The 27,609-nt window shown below is 38.5% G+C and overlaps 1 protein-coding gene across 1 annotated transcript in view; it reads left to right on the forward strand.

The window, feature by feature from the left end:
- RAPGEF2 (Rap guanine nucleotide exchange factor 2) overlaps nt 1-27,609 on the forward strand; it is a 181,702-nt gene that overhangs the window by 42,188 nt on the left and 111,905 nt on the right. The window contains exons 2-3 of the mRNA XM_062492880.1: nt 15,184-15,254; nt 18,773-18,829. Coding sequence (XP_062348864.1) covers nt 15,184-15,254; nt 18,773-18,829 — 128 coding nt within the window. The remainder of the gene's footprint in view (nt 1-15,183; nt 15,255-18,772; nt 18,830-27,609) is intronic.

Genomic DNA, 27,609 nt, shown 5'->3' on the forward strand with positions numbered 1-27,609 from the left:
AAGACAGCACTTAGTGCATGTGCTGCATCAGTACATAGCTTGCAGTCATCAGGCAGTCTCTGGGAGGTTTGCAAAAAGGTCTTCACAATCTTCCAGGGCAGAATTTAAATTTAGCAGGGCACTTGTGAGCACAGGTTCCTCCAAACTGTGTGCAAGACAGGTTTTGTGCCTGCACATGTATTAAATGTAAGTAGTAACATAATAAATAAATTTATTATTTGTAAATAGTAAATAGTATTTGGCCAAAGTGGAGTCGAACTGCAGAGAGCTTAAATTTGTTATTTGTGACTGAGATCCACAGCCAAATCTTGCCTTATTTTCAGTCCATTCAGCTGTGGGAAGATAAATATTAAAGCATAAGCAGTGCAGTCTTGGTGCACTCAAAGTACAGAAGGGAAGGAATCACAGAATATTTTGAGTTGGAAGGAACTCACAAGGATCATCGAGTCCAACTCTAAAGTGAATAGCCCATATGGGGATCAAACTCATAACCTTGGCATTATTAGCATCATGTAGTAACTGGCTGAGCTAACTGAAGCTGCAGGGTCCCCTGTTTGAGAACAAAGTATTTACAAATTTTACAAGACAATTATTGCATTGCTGGTTGTTTTCATGGACACATCCAGCTTATGTGTTTGTTCTAGAGCCCCTGGCTGCTCTTTGTACCTTTGCAAGTGCCAAAAAGCTTTAGTTAAAAGTACAACTGGAAACTCTGTAGAACTTTTACCAGATTTTACAGGATTTGGCTCGCCATTAAATGTGTGGGGTCTTGGACCTGCTGCTGGATTAATTCAGACTTTTTCTAGTATTTGAGACTGCCAAGAGAGGTGACAAGTTCTTTCTTCCCCTGGTAGTTTTTTTTAGGGCTGTTTTCCCTCTAGCAGCTACTATGAGACCTCTAATTCATTTCTATGCTGACCATCAACTCTGTGTCTGCCTCTGTTAGGGCTAAATGCTATTATTGCTGAAAATAAGGAAGGGAACACACTAGAAATATAAGAAATTATTTTCTTTCAATAAGGATGAGGAAAAAGCAAATGGTAGACATAGTTGCCAGTCTACAGCAATTGATAGTTTCACAAAGGAGCAAAAAACCTCACGTTTTTCTGAAAAAATCAAACTTTTGAAGTAGGTTAAGAATGCAGGTGGGGGAGGTAAAGTGGAGGGGCTAATGTGACAGGTAAAACCTTAGTTTGTCAGAAGCTCTCAGCTGTAGTGCATGGGTCTTGTATGTAGAAACAATGACTTTATAATCTGAAAACCCTTGTTGGTATTGTGTTGTGGATGAAAAGTTTGCAGTCTACTGTTTCTTGAACTAGATGATTCGTCTGACACTGCAGACCACTTGCAGATTAAATAGATAAAATCTGACAGAAAAGCCAGTCCTTAATGTGTGACACTAAAAATAATAATGTTTTGTGTTAAATGTAACTGAGAATGTTGTCTTCAAAGGAAAAAGTCTTAACACTTAGAGGCTTCCCTTTCAGTTTACATGTGTTGTGTTAATTTTTCAAAGATAGGTCAGGTCCTGCAGGATGCTTTAGCTGAGAGGGAGCAGGCACACTGAGGAAAGCTCATGATGGTGCAGGGATGGTGTAACTACTGGGCTTTATTTTTGAACTTGGGGGTAGTGAACAGGATGCAGAAAGCACCTTGGATTTCCACAGAGCTAGTTTTGATCCAGTTGTGTTGCTCCTGAGCTGACTCCCTGTGGATCTGCCTTCTGCATCTTACTTTCCACAGTTTCTGTGGCTTATTTCTCCAGCAGAGAAGTGCTGTCTAAATGTAGTGGAGGCTCTTGTGGGTATTGCCTGACTCCTGACTTAATGAGTTCTTCCAAGTGGGGTTGGGGAGCAGAGAGCGAAAACAGTGATTAGCTCTGTTGGTACTAACAGACAGCCATGGAGGCCAGAACTAATAATAAACCTGCCTGGGTCTCATTTCCTCGTGCTGAACACCACAGGTGTGGTGTCCTTATGCTTTGCCCTCTCATCCCTCTGCAGCCATCTACCTCAGTCACCATGGCCAGCCTTTGCAGGAGCCCTCTGCTGTTAGTCACTGTCACTAATGATCCCTCTCATCCCTCTTCATCTTTGCCCAAAGCTCAGATTCACTGGTGAGCGTGGTCCATCCACCTATCCCAACAGATGTTCCTGGAGTAAGGCTCTTGGAGGAGGTGGTAGTGTTTCTGCGTGGGTCTCCTTTTTTTTTTTTTTTTTTTTTTTTTTCATCCAGCATCACCACAGGCCGTTGTATCTTGAGGAAAGGTTTAGAAAGGTTTACTGCTGTTTGAAATAGCGTTTGTCACTCCTATGTTCTTGTGGCAGACTCGGGGAAAAAACGTGGGTGTTTGTTCCTTCTATGTTTTAGGACATTCGAGGGCTATGCACGCAGCTAGTTAACTTTGGTCATATTTATTAGTAGACTCTTAGGAATGCTTAGATAGTGACATGGTGCGCAAATCTGCTTAGAGTTGGGTTCTTAATTGCAAAGGGCTCTTGCCACTGTGTGGTGTTCCGATGGCAGAGATTGCGCCTATTGTCCATCTGAGTGCTTTTGGGAGGGGTGTGATATTCCACTGCCATGCCTTACCTGAGCTCTGTTTGGAGTTGTTTTTAATGTTAAGAGTGAGTTGTCAGACTCGGGAGATAAGCAGTAATCTCTGATGAGGAATGTGCATACCTTTAATGTCTGATTTTGGAGACAACACGTGATTTAAAGCTGCTATGAAGGCATGCACTTGGTTTAAGAACAAATGTCCTTTGCTCAGGAGTTGATAAAGCAGTATCTTGTTAAGATTTTGTAAGTGGATGGCTGTCATATGCTCGGTCTAAATTAGTTTGCAAATCAACCGGTAAGTTTTTTACGTATCACAAACTGGTTAGAAGTTTATAAAAAATGATGCTTGAGAACTAGGTCAAAATACTCTGTTATGAAACCAAGGGGTGTGTATTTTATTATACAAGAGGAATTCAGTGTTATATCTCTAACGTGTTTAACTTGCACTGAGCAAAGCATGTGACATATGGTCCTCCTCTGGAAAGACTATGGAAAAACCTCTTGCCTTTTAATATGTCTTAGATTAAGATTCTGAGAAGGCTGCCTGCTGTTGTCCTGTGGACAGGGTTTTCATGTGTCGGTGTGTTTGGATTTTCAATCCTGCAACATTTGCTGTTGGTCCTTTGGAGACTGCACCACCTGCTGACTTGTGAATGTCCGTCTTTGTTGGGGCTTCTGGGGAGAGAAACGAGTATAACATATGGAGGGACTTTTCTGAACTTCATTAGAAAAAGAAAAAATATCAGCTGTGATATGACAACCACATATCTCACTAGCAGTTTGTAGAAATTAAACTCTAGTTCAGTAGATGGTTTGTAGGCCAGCCTAGAGGAGTCACTGCTGTTGTGTTGCTTTGTATTCTTAACTGGGAAGTGTCTGGTCACCAAAAAATAACTGGCAATATTTCTATCTCTTTATGGTTGTTGGTAGAGTTATTGAAAAACACAGAGCCAGCCAAGTCAAGGAACAGAGTATGTGTCAGATCAGCTTAATTCACAGCTTCCAGCCTTTTCAGAATCTCCTATTTGTGATAGTGAGTGAAAATCAGGTCTGTGTGACCAACTGCAATCTGAGGTACAAATGCAGCGTTTAAGACATGGAGCTGGCTATTTGACACACGGTATAGGTGTTTGGTCTTGGGGTTGAGCTGTCTGAAGCATGGAAGTGGATTTGGATCTGATGGATGCCTTCAGCAGGTATGAGGAGATGAAAAGGATTTCAAAGAGCTGAGAAAGAGCTATCTAGAGCTGCTGATGGGGGATGTTTGAGAAGGGTGGTTCCAGATTCTCTCCTATGGTTTAACAGTACAGCCAAACCAGCTGAATGGTTTGTTCTCTCCAGAAGGGATTTTTCTTTTAGTGGATGGCAGAGTGAAGTTTCACTCTGTGTGACTTCCCTTATGTTCTTTAAACTCCCATGTGGTTCCTGATGATTTTCCCTTGTGAGTGCTGTGCCAGGTAAGACTGAACCAAGACACTCAAGTCCTTCTCTGTAAGGGCAGTAATGTGGTACTTCAGCTGCAGCTGCTCTGTGTCACTGCACCTTAACAGGCAGAGCAGATGAGCTGACCCCAGCTCATCCGCCTACTCTGCCACCCAGCCAGGGTGGTCTCAAGTGCCCTGGTGCTGGTGCAGTGTCATGTGGACCGTCTGTGGGTGCCTGCATAACTTCTGCTTGTTGGACTTGGACCATTAAAGGGTCACAGCATAAGCCCAAGACAGAGGGGAGGCAGCTGTGCCAAGTGGGGTTTGCTCGCTGAGGTGTCAGATCCTCTCCCAGTGCCTGAGAGAGCATATTAATCTCAAAAGTGGCGGTTACATCCTTCCAGAGCAGACATTGCTCCTCTGTGTAAAGGAGACAAGCAAACAACTAAAGTTCTAGAGTACTTTCCACAGAATAATCAAGCCTGAATTTATGGAAGTCCAACCCATTCAGCACTGGAAGCTTGTGTTTCCCATCTGGTTTTATGGTACTTGGAGCTGCATTTGCATTGCAGTGCGGTGGCCCGAGAGGGGCCATGCTTCACCACCACCATGATCCTACAGAAGCTTGACCTCTGTGGATGTTTGCCCATTTGTAGTGCACCCATTTCTTAGGTGATTGGTGTTCTCTAAGAGTGAAAACGTATGCTGAAGTCAGATCAAAGCAGTGTCCCCAGTATTTCCCCATCTGAAATACGGAAATCGATTCAACCCTGAGTAATACTCAAAAAAAGAAACCTGAAACTTACATCCCTCTCAGAATTCTACCATTGGTTATAGGAACAGGAAAAAAAAACCTCAAAGAAATCCCAAAAGAGAATAATTTGGAGTTATTAAATGCAGTCTCTTTCAGAAAATACTTGAGCTAAGAAATAAATTCAGACTTAATGATTAGTCTGTGGAAAGTACTTTAGGACTTTAGTTATCTGTTTGCCTTCTTTACACAGAGGAGTAATGCCAGCTCTGGAAGGATGTGACCACCAGTAGGTTTTGTGATTAATTTTTGGGTGAGGAATCATTTGACATGCAAATATGTACTTCAGTGTGATCATTTGCCTGATAGCCTGGAAATAATTTATATGTGACCTACTGTTGATGCTTCAAGTAAGATTTATATCTCTTGGAAGCAATGCTCTGAAGTATGCTGGAAATGTATCTGCTAGAAAAAATAAAGGCATGAAAAGAGCATGACTCTTGGCAATCTTGTGTGTCTAACTTCTGGGAAAATGCTATCTGCCTAAATGAATTTTAAGGCTTTCTTTAAAAATGTGAACATAAAGGATATGTATTGGGTTATAAACTTTTTAAATTAGTTGCAGTGTAATATTTTCTCCCTCTTATGATTTTAATGTATCTGCTTTTTAAAAAAAAATCATAAATACGAAGAAACTGAACAAATTATTTCCAATTAAAAAAACCCCAAGCTCTCAAAATCAGAAATAAATAGTGCAGTTTTACTTCAGAAAATACCCACTGTTGCCTTTGTGGTTGGAAAGGGGAACTCTTGTTTTGTTTTGTGTTTTTGTTTTGGTTGGTTGTAAGCCAGCAATATAAAATGACTGTAAGCCAGCCACAGAAAACAAGTCACTGTATTTTCTGTTGATTATAGTACTACTGAGATGTTTTCATAGTAAATCCTGGCAGAGCACAGTTCTCAACACGTGCAGGTTCCTTTTGTTTCTGGATGTGAGCTGTCATGGTAGTAAGCCAGGAGTGAGCTGCAGCCTGGAGCTCCTCACTGCTGAAGCCCAGCTCAGTGGTGATGGTTTGTGACGAGTAACCTCTGGAGGGAGCGGTCAGGGTCTCCCCTAGCATCATGGGCTTCTGGGAAACTCCAGTTTACAAAGTGGAGGTGGCCCTGATGCTCTGGGTAGTTCTGAAAGGAGTGTATTGCTGGCTGGGTTCGGAACTGATTTTTCTTGACAAGGGTGGAGCTTGTGTTCCTGGGTAGTTTTGGGGTTTGTTTGGTTTTGGTTGGCAAGGGAGAAAATGCACAAACCAGAGGGTGAAGGGTGATGACATTCAGCACTTGGGACAATGCTGAAACCCCCATTTCATTGCTGGGCTGCTCCTTCCCAAAAGCACAAGAAGGGTGGTTCCAAGGTCTTGTTTTAAAAGCAAGGTGTAATGCAGTTATGTCTGAGAAGTTAAATGGTTAAATGTGAGCAGTTGGGACTGTTACACCTTTAGATGCAGAAAGAAGATCGCAGGTAATTGTGCAGAGGTAGCTTACTGGGTTACCCTTTCATCAGCTCAGGCACATTTCTTCCTTACCCTGGTACTGAATTTGCAGTTTGTTCACTATGGAAGCTTAAAGTATTCACAGGGGCAATGACGACATATCAATTGATGTATGGCACCTCTTCTATGTCACTGTGACATTTTTGCTCATGATTTGGAATACTGACCCTATTTAACACATCTGGTCCACCATGTGTTCATCCACCGTGAATACCAGTACGCTAAAAAGCGCATGTTGTTGGGATTTTTGTAATGATCATAACACTTTTAATGATGCATTTGAAGAAGTAATAGCTGTGGCTATGATGTTGAAGTACCAGGACCTAGGCTTTACAGAAGCTTATTTTTTTTATCAGAAAATAGATTGCCCTTACCCAATATAAGGGAATTGGTATGATTATTTCATCTAGGTCAACTTTGTAGTGATGTGCTTCCTTCATGACAAGTTGTTTGACTAGTTTAGTTTTTCCTAAGTTGTGTGAACTATAGTCCTTGTGAGTAACCTGGTATTATGGATATTAACCTGCCTGCTTTGAAACTTAGAGACTAATTAAGCATTCTTAAAAAGCCCCCAAACCCACCACTAAAAGTATCTGAGGACTGTTATAATCTTGCTCTCACAGCTCTGGGGGAATCATCTAAGCACAGCTAATTATTGACCCAATTTTCAGAAGGCAACCTTAGGTGATTCACTATGATCATCTTTTTGTAGCCACCTTAGTTGTTTTCTGTGATGTTGATCTCTAGGCTGATGTCCTTTCAAGTGCTTCTGCCATCACAACTTGGTGCCAACTTGGAGTTACTTTTTGACTATTAACTCCAGAACATTTGCGTATCACTTCATTTTTTTTCCCTTTTCAGTTCCTGATAATTTTTTAAAAGAACATATATTTTTTTTTTAAAGTGAAAGCTGCTAATCATTGTAGTACTATATATTTGAATAAACTTACATAGAGTTGGTCTCTGCTACAAGAAGTTGTTTAAAAATATGTACCACCATGTTTAGTAGCTGATCTTTTTGTAAGTGCAAGATCGATTTTTGTTTAATACGATACTGGGTGTTATTTTATATAGTTAATGAAAAATATGGGTTAAATAACCCTGTCTCAAAACAATTTGAAACTCTCCTTAGCATTAAATAAACCCTTCTGCAACAAAATATGTGAATATTTGTGCAAGGAATGTGAAAATGGATTTAGCAGCCTTAATACAAACCACCAACTACTGGCAATAAATATTGAAAAGATGCAAAAAGACAGCTACATATATTTTCAATGGTGAATAACTGAAATGCCTTCTGTAATTATGGACTATGCTGCCAGTAGGAGCCATCTTTTGTGGTGGAACTGTTTTTCTTGCATTTGGACATGCTATGAACCTTTGGATTTCTGACTGTAGAACCTGGGCTTTTGTGTTAAGCATTTAATTGTCTGACTTCTGAAAGTCCAGAAAGCAGAAAAGAAATGCACTGCACTACCCTGTAATTTCCTATGCTCATTAGTTTGCTCATGGACTTCAACAGCATGGCAGGCTTTAATTTCCCGTCTACCCTTTCCCTGTTCATCCCCTCATTTTATGGGATGATTATAATAATGAATGCCTTAATTTTTTTTCCCGCTTTATTCTGCTGAAAGCTTTATGACCAGCAGGATGTGTTGAATCAATCGGACTCCTTTTGAGACAGTGTTAAAAGTCTGTTGGTGTGGGTGGGTCGTTGAACCTTCCAACTCATTTTTGTACACTTCCAATTAGAAAAAAAATTTTAAAAGGCAGAAATGAGCATGTAATGAAATTGTCCTTTGAGGGAAGCTCTTCAGAAAGAGAATAATTCACAAAAGAAATAAAGTATCTTTCAAAGACAGGAAAGCTGATTTCAGTGCCCTGCTGAAACATCATATTTCTCTGCAGTTACTTTACTGTGGTCCTATGGTGTTTCTCCAGCATCTGACACTGAAGCAGTAATTCAGTTAAATCTTTGGAAAAACTTGTTTCTGTTCTGTACTGGGACTACTCCCAGGAAAATGGGATTTTTTCCTTGTGGGGTTTTGGAGTTGTTCCTGATTAGCTTAACGCATGGGTGCTTAGTTCCAGATTAAAATCGCCTGTTCCTTGTGTTTCTAATCCAGTTTAAAAATTCCACCTGTAACCCAGAACTCCCCATGGTGGTGTTAAAAATAACATTTTTTGTGTGTCAACAACTCTTAACAAGATCAATACAATATCTCTTTTTCCACTGCCTAGGGGAAGTGAAGGCTTGGGTTGGCTGGATGGCCTTCTGGTGAAGGCTGATTCCCAAGCTTAGTCAGGCCTGGTTGCTGTGGAGTGATGTTTTGTCATGAATTCCCCAGAATGTATTGCATGTTAGTTGCGATCAATCCATACAAGTTAAGATGATAAGATTTTTCAGAACTTTCAGGTAAATTGACAAAACTTATGTTCTTCCTTAAAACTTAACCCATGGAATTTCATTCATGTAAGTTCCAATGAGGGCTATTAAATGTATGTAATTTCACATAAGTATTTATTTTTGTATAGCTGCCAATTCAGCATCAATAAATTATTTCCAATAATTTAGGATTTAGCTTATTTTAAGCCATGGATCTTTATGTGCAATAGTAAGAATGTCTTGTGGAGAAATGTTGTTGTCGCTTACAGTGAAGTTAAAAAGAAAAATTTACTTTAAATTGGTAGTATAATAGGTTGGATACTGGCAGGCTTCCCATGTGGCAGCACCCCCACCTGAATTTAAAGGTCCTGGTGTAAGAAAAAGAATGTTAGAAATTTGCAGACAAATACTTCTTTTTAATCCCTTTATGGCTCAGTGATAAGTGTATACGTACCTGGGCATGCTCCTGCACAGCAGTTATCAGTGCATTCAGGTTTTTTTCCACTGCTGGCACACCGGAGATGAAAATGAAATATTCATCTTCATGTGTGCATGGCAGTGATTTTGGTATCAGCAATACTGGATTTTTCTGTCACTGTGGTAGTCAGGTTTTGTGGTTTGCTCCTATATTTTGCAGGTCACTGTTTGCAAAGTATGAGCTCACCCTTGGGTGAGTGTTTAGTCCTCCTCAGGTCTTGCCTGCAGAGGGAGGTTTGGCTGGTGTAGCTGATGTATTCCCCCTCCACCTGCCCTGCCCTGCCTGCCTGCCTGCCTGCCTGCATACCTTGCTGTCTCTGAAGGCAGTGACTTGTGTCATCTCCTGAGCTGCTCTGGGTGGAAGCCTGGCATTTTAGTGTGAAACAGATGTGAACAAACCTACATGGGAGTGGCCACAGCTCTTCTGCGCACATGGAAGTTTTTGGGTAAGCCAGATGGGATTGCTGTTGCTGTAATCCAGTCTCTTTCTTTTGGTGACTGCTTTGGCTTGGGTGAGCCAGTTCAGGCAGCCAGACAGGCCAGTGCTAAATCAATAGTAGAGGGGAAAAAAAAAAAGGAATGTAAGTGCTTTGTATAGCTACTCTAGTGGCTGAGACTTGTGATTTCAGATGCTGGGTGTGTGAAGGAAAGGGAAAAAGACAGGATCCTACAGCTGCAATGAAAGAGAGGCAGGACTTCAGCAACCTGGGTTTGCATTGTTGCTCTTTGGATTCATTGCTCAATAAGAAGAAAAAACTTGGCATTGCTGTTCTTGTTAGTGCATCAAAATTTGGGAAGGTCCCAGTCTGAGCTAAAATAACTATTCAGTCAGCCATACAGAAATGCCTCTCTTCTTGCCAGCAGTTTCATGGTCTGTTGGAACCCATCAAAGCTTTTGAGGTCCCACCTCCTCCAGGCTGCATCAGATTTGCCTCCATGACCTTGACACTGAGATTATGGGTCTCAATGCTGCCAAGAGAGCAGCTCGAAGTTGAGCAGGGTCCCTGTGAGCAGGTGCTCACCCTGGGGCTGGGGAGGTGGCAGGAATCAGCATGGAGGGACCAGGTGGGACCTCCTGTCTTCACAGCAGTGAAACTTGGGCTTGGAGTGTGTCTGGAGTGGCCCTGTGAGATGGGGAGTGACTACAGCCCCTCCCCTTGGAGCCTGGGTCTCCTGGTGGTTGGCTGAGTGTGAGCTGAAGAAAGGTTGTTTTTAAGAGATCAGCTTTTCAAAATACTCTTTCAATATACTCTCAGCAAGCAGATCTTGTTGAGCCTCAGGTGAATATTGGGTGCTTTGGAAAGTTACTTTTTTACCTATCCTTCAAGACCATGAATCAAGACATTAGCTTGTTTTTTATTTTATTTTTGCCTTTTGATTTGAAAGAAACCAAACTATTACGAGATGAAAGATGCTCTCTGCTTGCTTGCCACATCACAGAAATGAGTGAATTTCTTACTTGGAGAGCAATGAATTTCTCAGGGTTTTGCTTAACTGTGGCAAGGATGAATAGTTGAGTTTGGCCTGTAGTTTCACACCTTAATGCAAAACAGGACTGCAGTCAGTGTAAGCTTGCAATTTTTAGAGAGGTTTAAGTTTTTTCTGTCCAAAATAGCAAATTTTCACATCCCTGTCATGTTAATAAAGTAAAAATATCTTCATTAAGTATGAATTTGGGGCCAGCATTCTGATTTGGGTTTCTTTGGCTTGTGTAACTGGCAAGCATGTTTGAAGCACAATCAAATGGATAGAAAATCTGGGCATAAACATAGACAGATTTTTATTAGTATGGAGAGCAGAGGTAAGGTTGCAGACCAATATGTTTCTGCAGATCTAATTGAAGTTGAGCTGTGTTAAAACTTCAATATCTCTGTTTTGTTTCAGTGTACCGTCAGAACTTTAAAGTGACCCATCTGACACTACAGAAACAAGTAAATTAAGAAATAACACTGAATTAAACAAATTTTGTGCTGCTTCCCACACAGCAACTCAAGCATATGACTTTGGCTGCAGTACAGATTTAAGTGTAGATTAGATTTCAGTTTTACAGCTTTCATTTAAATAAAAACATGTTTTAAAAGCTTTACTAATTTGTGCTTTGCATTTAATTTTTGGGTTTGGAGTTTTATTGCCATGTTTTTTTCAAGCTGTTGCCGCGACCTTTGTGTAGCGAGAACAGCTGAGCCTTTGCACGGCTTTTGCCTTTTTTTTTTTTCCCTTTATTTTTTTTTTTTTTTTTTTTTTTTTTTTTTTTTTTTTTTTTTAAATTCTGGTGGTTGGATAAACCTAGAAAGCAGAAAGCTGGTAGTTTCTCTGCGCTTTTGGATAAGTAGTCCTTCCTGTAGCAGAATATTTAACCAGTTGCAGTGGTGATGATCAGCGTTGCTCCTCTTGGCGTGTTCCAACTTGACCAAGTTTATATTCGGGAGCGATGAAGGGAGAAGCTGGGGAGAATGACGTTCTCTGAGGTTTCGGTGGCTCGCTCTGCCCTCCGCTGGTTATTTGGGCACATGCCTTGTGAAAACAGCACCCAAGGAAGCATCTGTGCTCTTGTCACTTGCCTACTTGTACATATCCTGTGCTTTAGCTAGAGGCAGCTTTCAGGGACACTGCGAACTGGCAGAAATGTTTGTGTAAATCACAGTGGGATTAAATTTAGCTGCTGCTTTAAGGGTTTTGCTTAACTAGTTGGCATAAATCATGTAGGCGTGTCATGTCCTTTAAAGACAGAGTTCTTTTCCCCAGAAATTTAGAAGTTTAACTTTTGTCAAGTGTCTTGAATATCTAAATCAAAAACTTTCATAGTTTACATGCCTAAGTTTATGTGTGTGTGTCGTTTTTGTGAAATGGTTTAATTTCAAGCACTTGGAATCTGCTTAGGGTATTGCAGTACTTGGCACTGATGTTTCCAAATAACTCTTGGATTCTCTCAAGTCACTTTGAATTAAAAAGTTGGAAGAGCTGTTGGTGTTCCATAATGAGTATTTTTGCCAAGTAAGCACAGTGTAGTTTTTCCTGAGATAAAAGGAAAACTGATGTGGCCTAACAACAATAACTTGATATTCTGATGTATTTTTTTTTTAAATTGCCTTCCTGCTCTTCAATGCTGCAGGCTGACTGGAAGTGTGCAGAGCCTACTGACCACATATGAATATGTATTTGCTCTTCGGACTCTATTGTAGTTTTTTGTACTTTGCAGTATTATGGAGGAGTTGATTGAAAGGGGTGTTGCAGTTTGTTACTTCAATTTCAATGCTCAACTTCTGGTGCTAGAGGGAGCTGTTCCCTGCCAGACACCTCTGGAAATACCGCTTAAGGAATGGGTAGCAGCTCCCTTGGGCACTTGTCGAAACATCCAGTGTGTGGCAGCTGAGATGTTAGAATTTTTTTTTTCTTCCAAATCGAAAAAAAGCCTCTTACCTTACTTATCTCAGTAACGAGGTATCTTTAGCCAGCAACTATGATGGAAGCACAAGTAAACACTTCATTAATTGTGTTTTTTTTTCCTCACCTCTCCCTTTTATTAGAATTCTTTAGATCTTTTTTAACCTCTTTTTATCTTTTATTTTGTTTCTTTTCTTTTTAGTCAAGGATCTTCACCATCTGCAGTTCCTCATCTGGGGACCTATGGGATGTTTTTGCAAGTATTTGACAAATATGCTTGTATTTTGAAAGGGAATGACTTACTTTAGAACAAAGAGTTCACTAAACATATCTTGTTGCTTGTGAAATTGGTCAGAATGACTTAAGGCTGGGCTGGATGAGGTTTTGAACCACCTTATCTAGTGCAAGTAGACCCTGGCCATGGCAGGGGTGTTGGAACGATGATATTTAACATCCCTTTTAACCCAAACCGTTCTATGGTTCTATGACTCCTTTCCCTGATTTAATGCATTCCCCCTGCACTGAGTCACTTCAGCTGCATTTTTCTCAGAACACAACCTGTGCTCATCACTCCTTTGTTCATCTGTAGGGTTGGTCACTGGGTTTGTGTCACCCATCAGTTTTGGAAGCCACGTGCCCACGGGTCCACTCCTGGGTCTATAAGCTAGCATCCTTAATTGTTTCTCTAGTCTTCTGTTAATACTTTACAGTAGATAGTCTCTGCCATTCCAAAGAAACCTCAGTGCAAGATGCTGGCAGAAGGTTACTCTCTTTTTCTCCCCTTGTTGTTAGAGAGACTTGCTGGAAATGAGTTAAGGCAGCACTTTTCTGGCCAAGCTGTTTTCCGTGCAAGATGCTGCTACAAGCATCTGATCCTCAGTGGTCCCCTCCCTGCTTCCCAGGGCAGCTGTCAGCCTGTGCCGTGGAGCCTGGCGCGTCTGGATGAGCAGCAGTGGTGCCACAGGGACTGTCTGGCTTGCATCTTACCCTGCCGCCAGCACAGGGCTCCCCGGAGCCTCTGCTCACCTCCAGCCAGCCTGGCGAGTGAGCAGGTCACTGACTACAGCAGACATGTCTGTTCACATGCTATAATTTGTATGAAAAAAAAGTAAAAAGACGAGCCACTACTGTATTTTCTCTTCAGAACCTTCTATGTGCAGAGTCCCTCCATCCCAATACATGCATAATTACTTTTGTCTTTGATGTGTCCTTTTCTCTCCCAAGGACCAAGGCCTCTAGAGGGCAGGGAACAGAAGGGCCAAAATTGAAGTGAAATTGCAGCACTTTGGCTTGTGTGTTTCTTCTGCTTTTTCAAACTGAACATTTGCCCTTTCCACTGTGAGAAAAACATTATTTTTGCTACAGAATGAGAGACCTCTATTTAGCCTTAGCCACTGAATGTAGCTCCTGGTATCTTTTCTGATCTGTACTATGGTTTTAACAAGTACAGCATATTTCTGCATTTAATATATTTAACGGGGGTTTACTTTTTCTTTCTTAAATTCAAGTTCTCTCTGCAATGTCAATTCTTTGTCTTTGCCCAAAGAACATTCATTCATTGTGTCTGAAAACAAATATTTCTCTACTTTTCAGGCAATTTTTAATTCACAAGTACTTCATAGTGATCAACCTTTCATAAATTTCTAGCTTTGATATATTCCATTACTTGAAAAAACATCTTCTCACAATAAGTTATTAAAGTTGTGTTGGTGCTAGTTTATTTTCAACTTTGTCAGCCTCAGCTTGTGGTTGTGAACTGTTGCTCTGATTTTTAAATGAATTATGGATCATACTTTGTCTCTCAACTAGCAAGTTCTAAAATAAGAAAAAAGATGATAAAACAGCATGAAATCCATGATCCAAAGTTAAATCACTCTAAATTGAGGTTGTTGGCTTCACTGAAGCTTTCTCTTAAATGCTGCAGTTCTTTTAAGTATAACTAGAACAAAGCCTCTAGCCTGGCATTAGTGTTTCTACAGTTGCATTTTAGGATGTTTTAGTCTTGGATGTTGTTTTCATATCTTTATTAATGTTTTGTCAGCTGGATATTGGAGGTCCACTATGGTTGAATGTAAGACTTCACCATATTATAACTGGGATCATATTTGGTTTTTCTTATTATCTCATGCCAATCATTTTCTGTTCATGCCAGCTTTTTTTTTTTTAACTCATTTAAGATTGTGGATTATCTTTCGTTTGAAGAGGATACAATTTTAGAAATATCTGTACAATTGGATATTTTGTTAGACTGTGATGTATTTTTTTTTTCTATTCTTTTCCCCTGAACATGACAAGACTGATTTCTTATGACCTTGTTTTACAAAGTAAATAAAAGTTTTGGGGATGTTGGCTTTGGAAAGCAGGACTGTGATAGTTGCAAAACAGTTCACTGTAATTCTGGACTAGGCTTGTTTCCCAGACATAGAGTAATGACAGCAAAAGCAGAAAGGTTTCTGTATTTGACATGGACATGCTGTCATTATTTCTCATGTGAGGTTCCAGGTTATAATCAAAGGTGTTCCTGCAGTTTGCCTTTAACCTCCTGGAAGTGTCCCTACTAGCCCTGTTAAGAGAGCTTTGGATGCTTTTAATACCAGTATTTTAACAGCTTGTACCAAACTGAGAATACTAAAAATGTTTTCCTTATTTTTGTAGGACTTGGAGATTGTGTATTCATATTTACATGGAATGGAAGCATTGTCTAATCTGAGAGAGCATCAGCTAAGGTATGATACTTTGTCATTAAAAACCATATATGTTAATGCACTAACAAGGCAAAGGAACAGTAATTTTGGTAACCACATACTATTACTCTTGTGTACCCTTCCTCAAACTGGCTGTCACTGCATTCTTTTCTTGCCTTTAGTTTTCTAACGCTTCCTCCTTGTATGTCTGCTTAGTGTATTTCTATTTGTTCTGTCCAATTTCTGTCTATTGTCGATTTGTTTTCTTTTTGAACTTTTGGACTAGAAATAAATGCTTTACGTATGGAGTACAAGCCCATATATTGATGAAATAATTTATGTACTATTGTAATCATGAGAGCAGAGTCTGTTTTTCAGCTTCTGTTTCAGTTTGTGCTTGCTTTTGTGTGGAAATTTTAGATGCATTATGTACAACACATGCAAATAATACTTAGTAAAGCTATTTGATAAATGTCATCCACACTTTTCATTAAGAGGCTTTATGAAGCAAGTTAATTCAAGTCAAGACTTTCCTGACAGCCTCCTATATTTTTTTTGTAAAGACTTGTGTTTGTTTGATTTTTAAGTATTGGTTTCAGTTGTCCTCCCACAAACATCTTACAGCAGTTTTTTAAGGGTGTTTGGGCATTAGTGGGAGACTGGCTGCTACAGAAGGAGGCCAGCACATCTCCTCTGTGCCTTGTGGGTAGAGAGGGTGAATTACTGCTGTTTTATATCCTGAGCTTTGACAACATTTGCCACATCTGAAGATACTGAAGCAACTTTGACTTGATTAATGCTGGTTTAGGCTCTAATTTCTAGCCTCTTGCTTCGTCATTCTGTGGGAGTCCACATTCCCAAGCCAATATTCTGTAATTTGGAGAAAATAAAAGGCGGGGTTTTCTTTCTTCCAAAGTGCTCGAGATATATTTTGCAATGTGAATGTTAATTTCAAAGAAGCCTCTGTAATTACTTTTGCTTTGGAAGGAGGTCACAGTTACATTCAGTTGAAGTATTTTGTGTTATGTTATTATAGGCAATACTTTTAGCACGTGAAGTTTTGCATAGTTGGAGTTGAACCGATGTTAACTTGTTTACAAAGATCAAAGTGTGCACATATGGTTGTGTGGTATGTTGATGTGTGCTTCTTGGCTTCCTGTGCAGCATGAGGTTCTTGCTGAGGAATGTGTGGAACTTGTTCTCCCAGCATAGTAAATTCCTCAAAGAGAGCTTCTGTTTACAGTACCATACATGGAAAAGGCTGGGCTCTTGGCAGATGTTGGACTGAAAGCTTTTATAGTATCCTTTAGGATACAGTTCCTCTTGTGGCAGTGGAATGCCACAAAAACCTCTGAGATTCATTAAAACTGAATGTATTAAATGTAGCCTCTAGTAGTGAATAGCTTACCATTTGGCTTGCCTGGTGATCTCATCTGTAATTTATTACTATTGTTGAGGAAGCAGATCAAGATCACAGTTGAGTGACTGAGCAAAAATTGGACACCAGTATTGATCAGAACTGATTCAATTTTTCAAATATTTGAGAAGCAATCTCGTTTGAACTACTTGGTCACTGTAATTTCTAACTGTTCAGTGTAGCACAAAACTTGAAACACTTGGTTACCTTCTGTTAAGAGGCATTTTCTCCCCTACTGCTGTTCTAATAATGGGACCAAAATACTGTAAAACTCAGTGCCAGTAGTGAACTTGTGTGACTTTATCAAGAATGTGCTTCCTTCTATCCCAATTCAGAGGGGAACACAACTTGCTTGTTAAAGTGATTGTGTTTCTTGTGACTCCTGCTCTTAGGTGACACGCTGCCCAGCATCACTCCAGACCAGTGGGGCACAGACTATCCTTGAGCAGTATATAAATTTTTAAATCTGATTCCTAGCAATGACTTTTCTTCTGGTATCTTCTCATCAGTGACTTCATGTCTGTGCTCCCCTTCCCTCTCAAAATAGGATCAGAGAGGGAAGATGAAAACCCAGGAGGTAGAAGCAGGCAGTAGCTTTTCAGTGCCTGCAAAAGATTTTGACAAGACCCAACTTTATGGTGGAGAGAAGTGTCTGAAAAAAGATGGTTCTATGGTTAAAAGTTTTTTTGCTATGCCAGGATGGAAGAAAATTTTTCATTAGCTGAAATTCATATGCAGTACATAATGCTTAATTTCATACAACCGAGATTTTTCTGGGAGAAAAGTCCTCAGAGATGGTCCAAAGTGTAGAACTAAAATAGCGGGGTGTGGGAAAGGCTGTGGTAGTAAAACTTGGTTCTTAATTTTTGTATCTATCTGCAAACAGAATTAAGATGTCAATTTTCTATTAACAATTTATGAATCGCCATGATACCACTATAAACCTACCACTGGAACAGAAAAAAAATGTTACTTCAGCCCACTAAGAAAGAAGTAAAATCCTGTGAGAGATAAGTGCTAAGGTGATTTTTGTAGCAGTCTGTTGACTATTGAAATGAATGATCTGGTGGTAAATGGCAATTGATTGTTATCTCAAACCCAGACCAACTCTTACAGGCCTCAGATCAACTTTTTGGAGACTTTTTGCCTGAGCAGTAATCCTTGAGTGCTTTTGTCTGCTTATGATTGCTGGCAGCTGGTCATTGATATACCAAAATTCTGATGATGGATTATGTGAGGAAAGAGAATTTATTTACAGAATTTAAATATAGTTCCTTATTTGAATGTCCTCATGAGCCTCTTAGGTAAATCTCTGTCTGACTGTCAAATAGCCTTGGGGTTTGCAGTCTGCTTCAGAGCTGTAAGACAGGACAAGGGAGGCAGTGGGATATTTTTTGTCCCCACCCCCCAGTAATTCACAGGGCTGCTTCCTTGAGGCAATAGACAGAAATGGCATTGTGATTTTTCTACATCAAGTTAACATTGCATTTCCTAAAATGTGGTATGTTCTATTATAGTTGCTCTCTATTATGCCACATTTCTCAGGGAGACAGTGAATATGAAAGCACTTTAATCCTCCCCTTTAGACAGAGAATTTTCCTGCAGGAAATTCTTTCCACTTTGAGCCCTCTGGGATTTCAGCATTAAAATCTCACAGTAATTTTCAAGTTGCTGAATTTTAGCAAAATGAGAAGCATGCAACATAATTTGTTGTTTTATCTATTGGGTCTGACTCGAAAAAGAGACTAATTTTTATACTGTATCTCTGTTTAGTGTTGCTCATAGTACATTTCCCACCATTCTAAAATTCGGAATTGTTTTTATAAAGCTACTTGCCTTTATCACATCACTATGAAAAATGAGATCAATGTAATTTTAACTTAATTTTATAATTTTTTATGGGTGCACCTTAATCTAGTGTCCTAAATCAAATCTGATCTTGGATGAACTAATAACTTAAATACTTAGATTTTACATTTTGTTGTCTTGAATTATGAATAAGCTTGGGTTTAAAGGAGTGGTTGGTTTCTGTAAGTGCTGGAACTTGTGGAAATTATCTGTGGAAATGCTGAGTAACTTTAGAAAGTGAAGTCCTTGTGACACTGATAGAGATCATAACTGAAACTGACTTCTTCTCTTTCAGACTGATGTGTGAAACTGTCAGATATGAAAGGCATGAAGCAAATGAAGTGCTGTACTAGTAAGTATTTCTGCTTCCTCTTGTATGATGTTCAAAGTATTAATTCATATTAAAGTGCGTTGAGGGCTGTTTAATGCCAAAATTCCTTGCCTAGCATGCACAGTCTGTAAATACAAATGATCCACTTCATTTTCATCATCAAATACCAGAGAAATTTACAGGTGCTAGGGGAAGGGGCTAACAGTGGCTCTTGCTTGGTGGTGCATGTTGTATTACATTTATATAAAAGTAATGGATGGATGTGGGATTTTTTCTCATTAATTGTCATTTAGTCTTACTTCAGTTTTGTGAAAGTAGTAGTAATCAGCTTTTAGTGCCAGTGGTCCCAAACTGACAAATCTAACATAGTTTATAATTAGCAGGGATGTGCTCTAGTGTCAACTCAGATTTACAGTAGTGATCTGAGAATTGTAATTGCTTCATTCATGGAAACAATTTATTGAAACAAAATGTTTACCAGATTCTAATTTGCTGCCCCTAACCCAGACTCTAAATGCATATTTTTCTAAGTTGTCTGGCATTCTTTGAACATTTAAGCATACAAAGAATATACTTCTATACCTTCTTTTGTACATGTGTGATTTTTTCCTATATGGAGCATCAAGAGGAAGATGTGAATGAGTAAACTCAAATGCTGGACTTGACAATTCAGCAAAGTTAATTTAAGGTCTAATGAAACCCCCCTAGTGTTATGTATGCGAAATACACAAGGTCAAAATATATAGGTGGATAGATAAAATCTGTAGGTAAATAGATAATTTTAATTAGACCAATGTAATCTTTATTCATTTTGCACACTAATTTGCTGGGGATCATTGTGCTGGTGATTAGTCCTTTTCTAGGCAGTTGGTTTGTATACCTTATGTAACAAGGTCTTTGTTTAGACCCCGTATTTTGGTCACTCTAAGCGCTGACTTAAATTTGAATTATATGCTGAATGAATCCATACTGTTAGCTAACCATATACTCAATGCTGGCAAAAACTACAGGAAATATGTGCCTGAGAAAATACAGTTCACGAAGAGGAGATTGTGAAATCTGCGTTAACTGGTAGTGCATTTTGCAATTCTTTAGCACTGATTTTCTTTGTCACTCCTTTCATGTGACTTCATCTTCACTTTGGTTGTTTGCCTGTCATTCCTGTTTAGTTGCTTCTTGACGTTTTTTCCCCATGATTTATTCAAAAGGTTTAATGGGCAATTTGGCAGTTTCTGTGTATAGATACTAATGTAAAATGTGCTTGTTCTAGCATTTCACATCTCTGATTTAATGTTTAATGGGCTAAACCTGAAAGTTAACAATTAATATTTCTTATTTAAAAAAAAATAAAAGTCCATATTTTGAAACTAAAAATGTGTTCTGTTACTCTGAGCTGTAGCTTTACATTTTTTTAAATTAATAATTTGAGATCTACTTAGTAAGAAAATCTCATGAAACCCGCATCCTAATTTCAATGTTCTATTATTAGGGCAGTGAATTTGGAGGGGCCCTTTTTTTTTTTTTTTTTTTTTTGTTTCATAAGTTCACCTTGTGTTAAAGATGTACTCTTCTAAGAATGGAATTTCAGTTTTGCTATGTACATGTTTGGAAAAATTCTTTGGGTACTACAAGAGAGAAGCAAAGTGGTAGCCAGGCTGGGATTGATCCACTCAGTTCTGAGCTACAGGGAATCAACTTGGAATATGCAACCTGGTTACTATTTAATGAACTTACCAGAGTTATCACTTGACACTCTTATTTTCATCATCAAGACTAAGGTATTAAAAGAGTATTAGATTTTAACATTTTTGATTGTTTTTTAAGTTGCAGCTTCTTCCTCTTGCCCCGTGATGGTATATTTGCATTGAAATCTGAAATTGGGTACTATATCTATTAAAATAGCTGCAACTGTTGGAGCTGCTAATTGACCTGTTTGACCTCCCTGAGGCAAAACTTAATGTTTCAGTGCAGAAAAGCTAAATCTTTTATCCCTAAATGCTAATGGGTAGACTAATGCAGTTGCACTGTTTATTTAATCAAAAATTTTTCACTGTGAAAGCTGTGTGTCATCTGCTTTGTCAATGGTATGTATAAAAAAGTAAGTTTCTACTGTGTGTATGCAATGCTGAAAATAATTGTGCATTCCTTACAAGCACATATTCTATCCTACATTAAAAAAGAAAAAAAAGTTGATAATTTTCACAGTAGCTCTATAGATATTTTTTATGACCAAAGGGATAAAATGGAGCACACTGCTTAAAATTGGCTTATCTCATCTGCACTTACTTTACTATTAGTGGGTGTACATGGTAGTGACAATTCTCAAACCCTACGGCCATGTCACTATTTAAATGGAAACTGGGTTATTAGAAGTGGCAATTCAGCTTGAGTTATTCTTCATTTGCCAGTCCTTCTACTCCTTTCATTTGATGAGAAGTTAATGTTAAAAGGGCTGAAAATCTGCAAAGCAAAATTTCAGAATTGAGGCTTACTTGGCATGCATATTCGTTTTGGATTTTTTTTTTTTACTCGCTACCTTTATTCAAATCTAGTTAGAAATCTCATTTAAAAAGTATTTATTTTGGTAATTTAATAAGTATTTTATCAGTGGTCCAAAGGAAAAAAAAAGTTACGTTTTCGTACCTGCATGATAGTAATTCTTAATGTGTCTAACAGTGAGCTTCCAGTTAGCATTTTCTTTGGAAAACAAAGTTCTAGTGGAGTTGTAGAGGATGCTTATGCCTCTGGAAAGTTGAACAAAATTTTTCAGATCAGCGTTGAATTTTGTGCTATGATGGCAGAGGAGTCTTTGGTGATAAGTTCTTTGGATGTAAGCAAACAACTATGTGTCTAGCAAAATAAGCACCTCTTTTTCCTCCTCATTAGTCATATGTGTTTTTCAGCCATGCTATTTGATATTTCTGTGTGTATGCATCAGTGGTGTTTGGCTTACTCTTTCTAAAAGGAAATCTTGTATATTTTTAAGCCTCCTTTATTTTCTCACTGAGAATATTGGATTGGCCGAAAATACAGTTTGCTGACTTGCAGTCCAAAGTCATTCAATAATAAAACCTTATGTTTCTGAATTGCCAGGCTGTAGCACAGCATAGCTTTGTGAGTACATTCCCTGTAGTTCGAGCAATTTAATGGGGAACTGGGCTACTGCTTGTATTGTTTTTAAAAAATATGAAGGAAACCCTAGTCGAGGTTATTATGAAGTGTGGGTTTTTTTGGATTTTTTTTTTTAAATCCTTAAAAAAAATCCTTGTAGGATATATGCTCCTACCTCCCAAATGTCCTTACTGAGAAGATTTCATTTTCGATTAAAGTTCTTAACAGTAACAAATTTTGCAGTCTGTAGGACTTTGGTAGTAGACTACTGGTTGTGATGGTGGTGATTGTTAAAAAAGGACAATTGTTTAAAAAAGAGTAATTATCTCTTAGACATCTTGAACTGAATGTTAGTGCTAATGTATCTGGCTGGAAAAAGCTCTTGTCTAATGTCAAAATGTTTGTGTACTTTTATGGAATTCAGTTTGCGACCCTTAATAAAATACAGTATGGAGAAAGAAAAGTGGAAGTCATATATATGAAGTGGAGATTGGAGAGAAAAAATGTAAAACACAGTTATTACTACAGAGAATGTTCACAGCTGAAATGAGAAACAGCAAGCTGATTAGTTTCTAAGTTACTGACTGTGGTAGGCAGGTGTGAGAAAAAAGATGTGCAATTACATTGTGTCTTGTTTTTTTTCCTCATTCCTAATTTGTCATGCAGTCGTTGAAAAACATCGACTTGTATTAAGACTGTAGTGCTTGTATAGTGATGGAATTGGGAGGGAAAAGGGGATGAGAAGTGAAGAAGCCTGTTAAAAAGATAGATATATAATTTCAGCTGATTATTTTTGAAATTTACATGATTATAACTAAATTCTCAGATCTATTAGCAGTAATATCACCATCCAGCCTTAGCCAAGTTTTCTGAATTACATCACCATGGCAAATCACAAGACCCAAACACATTGGTGATGGGCTAGTCATGCAGCCTTCTCCAGGACTGGCTTGGCCCAGCCATCAAATCCTGAAACAAAGGAAATCTGGAAAGGTAATAAAGGAGCACAACTTCTTGGTAGCTACTCAGACATTGATTGTTTTCTTAGATGAAAATGTTGGTGTCTTTCTTGAGGTAGAGCAGAATGTCTCAAAAATGCTGCAGGGCAGTAGTTTTGTGCAAGGACAGGTGTGAAATAGATCTGTGAGTAGTCTTTTTAAAAGTGGTAATCCAAGAGTCGCACTTTTAAGTCCTACAATAAAAGCAACATTTATTGAGTTTGCGGTTCTTTCATGGTAGCATATTGCCTTGAAGACCCTCAGGAGGACAGAAGCAGTGCATGTAAACCAACAGAAATTTATGCCAAAGTTGCTGTATGTTTCTGCGTAGCCTGACTTGAAGTGTGACAAAAAGTGAGTTAAAACTATCTTCTTTAGCTATCCCCCCCACACACACTCAGAGAATATTCTGAGTTGGAGGGACTCATAAGGATTGTCATGTCTATCTCTTAAGAGAATGGTCCATACAGGGTTCAAACCCACAAACTTGGCATCATTAGCACTGCTCCAGCCAACTGAACTAATCTGAATCTCATGATTTTTAAACTGAACAGCACTGCTGGCACCACCTTACTGAAATTGTTTTAAGATGAAGTGCTTTTATAGATCCAATGTATGTGGTCTGTAGCTATATATGCTTGTATCTTACAGATATAAAACTTAAATCCTAAAGGACTGCAGAAAGCAATTGCTAGAGAATCTCCCAAGTAAGAAGTGATAAGAGGAACTGGCCTCATGGTTTGCTGGGGAGGTTTAGATTTGGACATCAGAAAAGTTATGGAACTGGTTGTCAAGCATTGGCACAGTCTGCCCAGGGAAGTGGTTTAGTTACCATTCCTGGGGCTGTTTACAAGACATAGATGTGGTGCTTGGGGATGTGGTTTTAGTGGTGAACATGGCAGTGGTGGGTTAATGGTTGGGCTTCATGATTGTAAAGATCTTTTCTAACTTAAATGATTCTATGATCTCTGGGTCAGTGTCAGAATTTTCAGGTGGATCTCTGCAGGCAATATATGTATTCATTCATGCTTCTTCCACATCCATAGGTTTCTGTGGACGTTCTGCAGCAGTATATTTAATAATGCAACGAAGTTCTGCAGCAGGGCTGGCCTCTTCTGTTTTGTCCTGAAAATATTCGTAAAGGTGTTTGTATTGTGCCTTCTGATAGTAGGGCAGTTGCCAAAATATTATTGGGATACTGCCAGTTCTGCACTGCAGTAAATCAGAAACACATGTGGTGTGTTGAGGATACGTTTTCTGTGGGGATTTTTTTTAGGCAACGTCTATCATTAAAATAAACACATTCAAGGACTTGGCTGTTGTCTCTGTATAAACAGACACTGAATCAAAGATTTTTAACAGTGTCAGTGATCAATGTTACAGTCTGTTGGCTTTGCACAGTCAGTTCCAAATTTGTGTTATTGTTTCACCTAATTTTGAGACCTCCTTGAATGATAACTGAAGTAATGTTTTTGCACCTTCTTTATTGTAAATGTTTCACTGAAAGCTATCACATTTTTGTTGTAATTCTGAGAACTTTGAGGCACTCAAAGCTTTGGTTTAGGAGACGTATTAGAAAGTTGTAAGAACAGATTTGCCTGTCTTGACCTCAGAGTGTTTTGGATGCAAGATCATTTTATTTTGCTGCTTCTGTAATTGTTTTCTGCTAATTTAGGAGACTGTAACTTTTGTTCTGATTTTTTTCTTCTGATACAAAGAGCTAATTCACTGTACAAGTTTAATATCAAGACTTCAATGACAGTGGGTCAATGAGCTTGTGTGCATATATTTATATAATGTATTTATTGATTGCATGTTTAATCCACTGTCTTAGACTGACAGGCATTACTGACACTCTGTAATTGATGATCTCTAATTTGACCAAAATTCTTATTTTATTTCACTGATTTTAGTTCAGAAGTGAAAAAAAATATGCAAATAACCTAAATACACTATAAAAATATATACTTCTGATTATTTGTTTTCATGAATACTGAGGAATTGTTTCCTGTGGTTCATTCTTCTACATTTCCCATTGTCGCTACCAGGAGTCAGGATACCAGTTTTCATCTTGGGTCCATCTGTAAAATACAGTCACAGACATAAGTTATAATATGGACACTGTTTAGAGACAATCATAAGCTTAAAATTCTGAGTTATCAGTTTTGTTACTGAATATATTTGAACTTTGTCTTAAATTTATTCCTATTTCTAATCTTCGCTCTAAATATAACTTCAACGTGTTCATATAAGAAGAAAAGTATTTTTGAAAATTGAGTGTGGTTGATGCATCAAGTACCAATCTCTTTTACTTCTGTATTTGGGGTATACCTCTTAATGTGATCAAGAGCATCTGAAATGCTCTGGCAGATGTCAGGTAACTGCTTAACTGGCTTAATAAGGGGGATTAGAGGCAGTGCTGACAATGTTAGTAAGCAGTTTTCTGGTTATTCTGTGTTTGAACACTACAGAGTTGGTGGGCAGGATCTTCAGGCAATGAGAGGTCTACCTGAGGGAATTGTTCAACTTAGACATGTTTGACATACTAAGGCACTTCAAGGCTAATGTCTAATTCTGGCAATGATTATTCAGGTAAAACAATGAACTGCTTATAGCTCTCAACATAGAGAGGATAACCAAAATGAGCAAAGAGAAACAGATTAATCTGCTGTAACAATATCATATGAAACATGAGCTGGCAGAGCAATGTTCTTTGGGATTTCTTCTTGTGGAGTGCTTAAGTGTCTGAAAGAGCTCCCAGTTCTGACATGTCAAATTTCCATTGTTCCGCTTCTCTCGAGTGGAGGCCTGGGAACATGAGCAATGTCTTTGGAATTACTCTGCTTACTTTCTGGAGTTTATTTAACTTTGAACAACGCTGATTATGATTACATGAAAATGTAATAGGTACACCTTGGTTTGTAAGTTCTTTATCAAAACAATTACAAATGTTATAGATTGTAGGATGATGGTATTATATCCAGTTTAAATGTGTGACTTGAATGAATCCACTAGCAGTTGGAATTTTAAAGAATTATTGTCTCCATAAATCAAACCAGCTTTTTCACAACTAAGAAATTGTTCTTGCTGAATTCATGACCCTTTTATGACGTAGCTTGAAAATAGCATTGAATGGAAAGTAATTCTGGATGTTGACAATGACTTAAGTTAGGGGTCCTTCCAGCATCGGGAGTTGCTGGAAGTCCAGGGTTGGAGGGAGGATGACACTTCTGTTGTTTAGGTCTCAGGACAGATACAAGTGTAAAAGCAATATTAAGCAGTAACTATATGGAAGTAATTTCCGTGCTTGTTTCCACTGAAACCTTCACGTTGCTTAGCTTTTTTCACGTGCTGTTTTAAAGGAGTTGCCTGAGAAGCCAATGACCAGAAGGTGGGCAGAAGAGCAAAGAATTTTGTTTAGCATGTGCTTTTAAGTCCAGGTACTGAATTTTGAACTGAAGCAATGTCTTATTTGACAGAATTAAAGCATGCTTGACAGCAGTCATCACAAAGGCCTGCAAATTCTTGCCACTGTATGTACTTAAGATGTTCATTAGCTCTGTTGAACCTGAGTAAGAATGTGCTGAATATGATTATTATTCCAGAGGTTGTAGTAGTGCTGTGTCTCATTTTGATGGAGAATGAGAATTAAATGGATTGCTCTTTTTAAAATCTAGCTGTTTCTAAACAAGTCTTAAAGAAAAGTGATGTATCAGGATTCATTAGGATAGAGGAAGATACTACAGCTGGTATAGGTATTTGAGATTTATTTGCCGTTTGACAGGTTGATTTAAATCTCTATTGTAGCTGAATATTTTGGAGAGTTTTTAGCACCTTAAGTAATCAGAAAATCTGAAAGCTAAAATTGGAACACCTGTGCTCCTGTAGATAGATGTCTTAAAGAATTGATATGTGTAGTGGACATGTTTTGTTGTGAAGAATTTCTTTGATATGCCATTAATATATAATTCAGATATATAGTTGCAAACATGCAAGTACTGTTGATTGCTTTATATAGAAATAAAATATTTATAATTAGAAAATAAAGCTTTAGTTTTAAGTAGTGCATATGTAGCTACCTGCTGGTCTGGGAATAAGAAGCTGCCCCTTCTCGAGACATAAATAGATCATAGCATGAAGAGTTTGATACAAGCACTGGAGACTGTGAGAAAGCCTGCAAACTTCTTGGGTTTTGTCAGTCTGGAGATTAATAAGCACTTCTTGATTTTTGAACTTTGAGTGCCTCTGAGGTCTCAGAAAACAATTATATGCTAGAAAATGTGAAAGCCTGAGTCTGAAAAGACTGTCTAAGCTCATCAGTGCTGACAACTTAATGATGTCATAGGCCATTGCATAATTACACAATTGAAGTTTCCAGACAGGACAATTAATGACAGATACGAACTTTCTTTGCACAGTTCTGTCTTCAGTTGATTGTGTAATTTTCAAAGCAGAAATATATCCTGTCTGGCTGCAGGTTGTAGTTGTGTTAAAGGACTACGTCAAGGAAGCTAGACAGGGAAACACAACAGGAAGCCATTGCAATCCAATTTATGGCTTTCCATTTCTAGCTCCTGAATTCCTGTAAATCAAGTTCTCTGGCATTTTGGGAAAGTATATATAGATTCCCCAGGAAATCCTCTGCTCTTGAAGGTGCTATAATACAGAAGTCAAGATAACAAGCAGATTTAT

The sequence above is a fragment of the Cinclus cinclus genome, chromosome 5 (genome assembly GCF_963662255.1).
Source record: "Cinclus cinclus chromosome 5, bCinCin1.1, whole genome shotgun sequence".
Classification (NCBI taxonomy): Eukaryota; Metazoa; Chordata; class Aves; order Passeriformes; family Cinclidae; genus Cinclus; species Cinclus cinclus.